The sequence below is a fragment of the Acanthamoeba castellanii genome, assembly GCF_000313135.1.
Source record: "Acanthamoeba castellanii str. Neff unplaced genomic scaffold scf7180000084752, whole genome shotgun sequence".
Taxonomy (NCBI): Eukaryota; Discosea; order Longamoebia; family Acanthamoebidae; genus Acanthamoeba; species Acanthamoeba castellanii.
In genome coordinates, this window is record NW_004457657.1 from 30,650 (window position 1) to 36,724 (window position 6,075).

A 6,075-nucleotide genomic window follows, 5' to 3' on the forward strand; every position below is an offset into this window, starting at 1 on the left:
CACGCCCGCACGCACACACACTCGCACAGTTCTAACGGGTGACGATGGCTTGCTGGCGCAGTTACTCTGCCAATCGCGCGAGCTGAGGACGTGACCGCCTCCCAGATCAAATCGACCTACCTCATCGTGCCAGACTACGAAATTATCGACCCGCAGGCCCGCAGTCTCCCTCTGCCTTCTTCGGGATGCCACTACAAGCTGCGGAACAACATCGCCCTGCTCCTCTTCGGAACCTACGGCCTCGAGCTCCCTTCATTCTTCCTCTACGACGCCGTCGAGGGCTTGTACGTCGCCCAGCAGTTGGGTCCATATTATTATTAATCTTTTTTAATTTCAATTTCAATTTTTCAGAATTGTTTTACATTTCTTTTATCAGATTTCATTTCTTTTACCGCTTTATTTGTGACGTTGATCTCACCGCATGTCTCGTCTCCATAGCACGAGCACCTTTGGCGTGTTCACTGATCATGCCCGCGAATTCAACTTGGCAATCGGCGGCGACCGGTGCCAAGTGTATTGCGAGGGAGACAGCAGCAACGCCTACGGTACGAACTGCACATAGGGCAAAACAAAATCCTCCCACCACCACGCTTACGACACACGACACAAACGTCACACGCGGTGCACGCGACACACCAGATCCGAGCGAGCCAGGCGTCACCTGTTCGGCGAGCTCTTCGAACTCGTTCGCCATACTCTTGGAAGGCGCGACCCAGAACTGCAACTGCCCCGTTGGCCGCACCGGGGACTCCTGCCAACATTGTGCGTTGTCGCCCTCCTCACCATTTCTTGCTCGCTCCGCCTGACTGACTAATAATTCCCTCTTTTTACATCTACATCGCCATCCCAGACTACTGCCCTGGATCCCCTGGTATGCTATAATGTTCTGTTTCTTATATTTTTATGTTAGTTTTTCAAAGTTCTGTATTTCTATTTCTATTTATAATTCAATTTAGGACAATCGATGCACTTACGCACTCCTTTTGGCGGGCGCAGAATGCAGTGGCCGTGGAACTTGCGACGGCGGTTTCCAGCCAGCCCGCTGCGTGTGCCCTTCTGGCTGGACTGGCTTCGCCTGTGAGATACGTAAGTGCCGACTCTCTTTTATGTTTTGATGGCACACAACCAACCTTTTCATCTCGTTTTTCCACGATCAGCGGACTGTCCGGGAGAACCAGCGTGCAGCAACAACGGCTTCTGTAAAACCGCGACGACGCCCTATTGCCAATGCCAGGCCAACTGGACCGGTCCTGCGGGCCAGCCTAACGATTGCTCTGGTACCGCGCACGCGATTTGCAAATACCACAAACGCACACACGCCACCGCACACACGCACGCACACACTCACGCAAGGCAATGGGCGCCACGATCGGCGTGTAGTGCCAATATGCAGCAACAACTGCACAAGCCCGGAGAACGGCGTGTGCACCGACGCCGACTCAGGCGTGCCCCACTGCCAATGCTTCGAGGGGTGGGCGCTCGGCCCCGACCTCGACTGCTCCCTCGGTACCAAACCAATCTTTACTCTTTTCTCTGCGACGAACTAACTCCGTATTGTTGACATTCCCTCCTGCACCACCCCACCAGCCTACGCGCGGTGCCCGGGCCAGGGTGCGAACGAGTGCTCGGGCCGCGGGTCGTGCAACCGCACGTCGGGCCTGTGCTCGTGCCCTCCCGGTTGGCGCGGGGTCGACTGCTCGCACACCGACTGCCCCGGGTGCGCTCCTGCCACTCACTCCTCACTCTTGCCCTCTCGAGCTGTGGCCCTTTCACTAACCAGCGATCGCGCAGGTCGCCGGACTGCAACCACCACGGCGAGTGCGTGGTGAACGGCACGACGGACGCCGTCGAGTGCCGATGCAGCCCCGGGTGGATCGGCCCCGATTGCTCCGTCGGTGCGAACCAAGTCTTGCTCTGGCGACAGAATTGAGCAGGTCTAACGTGTGTGTCGTGTGTCGCGTGTGTCGTGCAGCCGAGTGTGCGGCGGGGGCCACGGAGTGCTCGAACCACGGCAAGTGCGTGGATGTGGGGCTCGACCCGCCGCGTTGCGTGTGCGCGGCCGGGTGGACCGGACCCGACTGCTCGGTGGCGCTCACCGCCTGCGCCTCGGCCCCGAACTGTGACGTGTGCGTGGCGGGCAACGGCACCTCCAAGTACTGCACCGCCTGCAATGGAGACTGGCGCGGCGCTGACTGCAACACTCGTACCCGACTCCTTCCCTCTGTGTTCACTCTCGCACACGACTGACCCTTGTGTGTCGTGTGTGTCGTGTCGTGTGTCGTGTCGTGTGTGGGTGCAGCGTACTGCCTTTCGGTGAACGACTTCTCGGTCTTCCCCGAGTGTTCCGGCCATGGCTCCTGCTTGGCGGGCGGCGCTGCCCAGCCAGCATGCCAGTGCCGGCCTGGATGGGCGAGCGGTCCCCTCAACGACTGCTTCTCACGTACCTCCCCTCGTTCTTCTTTCTTTGCACTTCGTTCTTCGCTCTTCGCCCTTCGCTCTTTTCTCACTCGCACTCGCATATCTTTGTAGCCACATGTGCTGCGGCCCAGGGCCAGGCGGAGTGCTCTGGCCACGGCGCCTGCTCTACTGATCTGGCCAGCCCCGCGTGCATGTGCGATCCGTACTTCTACGGCAACTCGTGCTCCATTTGTACGCGCACCCGCACACGCACCACAGCACACATGTCGTCGCACTCACACGCGCACGCACACGCACGACCGCACACGCGTTACATTTTTAGATGAACCGATGTGCCCGGGCTTCCCGGACGAGTGTACGGACAGCGAGCACGGGACGTGCGTCAACGGGACGTGCCAGTGCGGCGACAACTGGCGCGGCTCCGACTGCTCGGTGGTGCGGTGCCCCGGCGCCGAGGAGAACTGCAACGGCCGCGGCCGCTGCGACTCGAGCGTCGAACCGGCTGAGTGTCGGTGCGACGCGCGCTGGACCGGTCCCGACTGCGCCACCCGTACCGTCACCCACCACGCACACAACCAACACGACACACAACACGACACACACGCGCGCAACACAACACACGACACACCTGAGCTGACCAGAGACATGCAACAGCGATCTGTCCGGGCGATTGCTCGGGCAATGGCCAGTGCAACGGCGACACGAACCCGCCGGTGTGCATGTGCCTGCCGTTCTGGGGCGGCGCCGACTGTTCCGAGTCGCAGGAGCGCGGCAGCTCCTCGAGCGACCAGTCCACAACCTACGCCGCCGTCGGTGGCGCTCTCGGAGGTAAGCTTCTTCTCTGGAGTATTGCAAAGATAAGCCTTAGCTTGAGCTCACGTGTGTCGTATCGTGTGTGTGCCGTGTGTTGTGTCTTGTTGCGTGCGGGTGCCGTGTGTCGTGTTTCGTGCGGTTGCAGGAGGAGCGGTGGCGCTGGTGGTGGGCGTGGCGGCCGCGTACGGCGTGTTCAAGGGCCTGGCCGCCTACAAGACCTACCAGATCAACAAGGGGCTCAACATCGGCCAGGTCAACTTTGCACTCGACGAGGCCCACGACACTCTGTGACCTCAACCATGTAAAAAGGCTATTTATTATTTATTGAATTTTTTGCCGGGAACACTCACATCCTTTTTCTTTTATGAAAATTGGGTGATAAATCCAAAATGATAAACTATTTATTATCAGATATAACTATTTATTATCAGATATAAATGAACGCGGGACAGCCAGCATCGCCTTCGTCGCCGACGGCCCGCCGTGGTGCCCCGGGCGGCGGTGGAGGAGGGGACAATGCGGAGTTCCCCATGCACGTGTTCGTGGTGGGCCTCATGCAGCCTACCACCAAGCTGGCCTTTGAGCAGTGGGTGCGGGAGGGCGACAACGAGACCAAGGAGCTGCTCCAGCGCATCTCCCGCACGCGCGAGGAACTCGTCAGCGCCCTCACCCGCTCCACCCCCGAAGCCGCCCTACGCGTAAGCAGACTTTTTATATTACATTTTATTCATTACATTTTTATTATTTTTATTATATTATTGTTAAGTTACCGCCTCCTTAACTACTGCGTGTGCGTGTGCGGTCGTGCGTGTGCGGTCGTGCGTGTGCGGTGGGAGACCAGTCGCTCGATGCGTACATCCCATGCGAGCTGGGTCTGGTACGAAGAAAACGTGACCCACCTCCCGTGTGCGTGTGTGTGCGGTGGTCCCTGAGTGAACGTGTGCCGTGTGTTACTGGTGTGCTGTGCAGATGGAAGGACTGGACCAAGCGGCCGCGGCAACGGGCAACCCGGTGGCCAGGAACATTCGTACGGTTCACATTTACTTATTTACTTATTTATTTGTAATATATCTACACTTGATATATATTGATATGGTGCGTAGGGGTGTGCTGGACCAGCAGCGTCAGCGTCAACTTCTTGAAGAACCCGATGGTGTTCAACAGCATGTCGTCGGAGCTGTTCTTCTCCTACATGGTGCGGGCCAATGTCACCACAGCTGCTGACGGCTCTGTGGTATCTGATCGCTCTCCCCGCGACACTCTTGCAGACGGCCGCATTCCTCCACAGAGCTGCGGCCGCGCAGCGATTCGGCACCATCTTCGCTTCTCAGGAGGCCTTCGATGAGGGTTCCAAAGAGGTGCGCACCACTCAATCGTGAGTCAGCCGTGCGTGTCGTGTGCGGTGGTGCGTGCGTGTGTCGTCATAGTTCTCCTTTGCACACAGGTCGCTCGCTCGCTCTGCATGGCTGCGGGCATCTTCGAGTTCATACGAGACACCCAATGCCTCCAGTTCAAGAAAGTCAGGTACTACTTCCCCCCGCTTTGCGTCCAATTCGAAGGCGAACTGACGGTGGCCACTCGACACGGCAGGCTGGACCCGCCGGTGGCCGAGATCACGGAGCACTTCCAGACCCTCTTCATCAAGTGCGTTGCTGCTGGCCTGGATGGTGATGACCCGATCGCCATTGCCGCGTGGTTTGGTACTCACGGTCGTGTGGGGCGACGGCAGTCTGTGTCTCGCCGAAGCGCAGCAGATCGCGGTGCAGAAGGCGATGGCAAAGGGCACCAGCGACTCCCTGCTGGCGAAGCTCATCCTCGACATCTCTCAGAAGTACAACATCGTACGTTGTCGTGTCGCGCTGATTGACGATGGGAGATCAAATGTGGCTGACCCAAAGCGTTCGTTCATTCAGGCGTCGTTTGCGCTGAAGGCCATAACCGGGGTCGAATTCGTCGAGTCGTTCCGCCTCTATCTCACCCTCAACAACCTCCTCTTCTCTGGCCTCACCTACAAACACCTCGCCCGCGATGCCCACGCCAATGGGTACCCCTCTTTTTATAATTTTTGTTCTATGCTTTTATTTGTTTCATTAATACATTGTTAAGATCAATTTAAATTTTTTTTTTTGATTATTGTCGCTCACTTTGGTGTCAACAGGGAGTACGGCCGGGCGGTGGCCTACATGCAGAAGGCCGTGGGCGAGGTGCCGGAGAAGCCCAAGGGCCGGTTCACAGACGCGGCCTTCCAGTCGTTCGTGAACGTCTACGGCGCCGAGCGGGATGAGCTCGTCAAGCTGGCCAAGGCCTACGCCAGCGACAACGACGCCATCTACTACGACCGCGTGCCGCCCGAGTCAGAGGTGGTCCTGCCGGCCGAGGGCCGCAGCCTCATGAAGGCCGTCCCCTACGCGCCGCCCGCGCCCATCCCCGTCCCGGTCAAGCTTGCCAAGTCCCCCGATTGTCTCCTCCAATAGTTTTTCTTTTTGCTTATTTCAATTTTGATTCCATTTAAAATTCAATTGTTAATGCTTATATTGATATAATACAGGTAAATAAAATGATCAAGAAATGTAGAGGGTAGGGTACTACTGGGGTGCTGGCTTCTTGTAGTGGGCGGCAGGGTGGGCTTGGTGTCGTAGCAGACGTGGTGCCACAGCTGCTGCTTGGGCTGGTCCTTGCGCGAGCCGTCGAGAAACNCGCGCCGGCTGAGCCACCAGATCTTGAACTCGTACACTCTTTCGAGTAGCCGTGCCGCTTGTTCCACTCCCTGGTGGTGCGCCGAAGAATGTTCAACGACCGCACATGACACGCGCGACGCGCGACACGCACAGCATGATAGCAGAA

The 6,075-nt window shown here is 57.9% G+C and overlaps 2 protein-coding genes across 2 annotated transcripts; both read left to right on the forward strand.

Annotated features, from left to right (window-relative positions):
- Positions 1–63: 63 nt before the first annotated feature.
- ACA1_195840 (EGFlike domain containing protein) lies at positions 64–3,522 on the forward strand (the record flags this gene model as incomplete). Its single annotated transcript, XM_004353228.1, has 15 exons — positions 64–284; positions 439–545; positions 640–731; positions 851–871; positions 997–1,086; positions 1,158–1,277; positions 1,381–1,506; positions 1,611–1,717; positions 1,792–1,895; positions 1,973–2,203; positions 2,300–2,440; positions 2,530–2,649; positions 2,741–2,968; positions 3,073–3,246; positions 3,377–3,522. Coding segments are annotated over 15 exons (2,028 nt in total), but the record flags the coding sequence as incomplete, so codon positions are not given.
- A 146-nt stretch (positions 3,523–3,668) lies between these two features.
- On the forward strand, positions 3,669–5,705 carry ACA1_195850 (uncharacterized protein; the record flags this gene model as incomplete). The annotated part of the gene is made up of 9 exons (XM_004353229.1): positions 3,669–3,929; positions 4,073–4,108; positions 4,201–4,258; positions 4,335–4,426; positions 4,500–4,589; positions 4,676–4,875; positions 4,961–5,072; positions 5,145–5,275; positions 5,390–5,705. 9 exons carry the CDS (start codon positions 3,669–3,671, stop codon positions 5,703–5,705), a joined length of 1,296 nt encoding a protein of 431 aa, XP_004353281.1.
- Between the last annotated feature and the right edge of the window lie 370 nt (positions 5,706–6,075).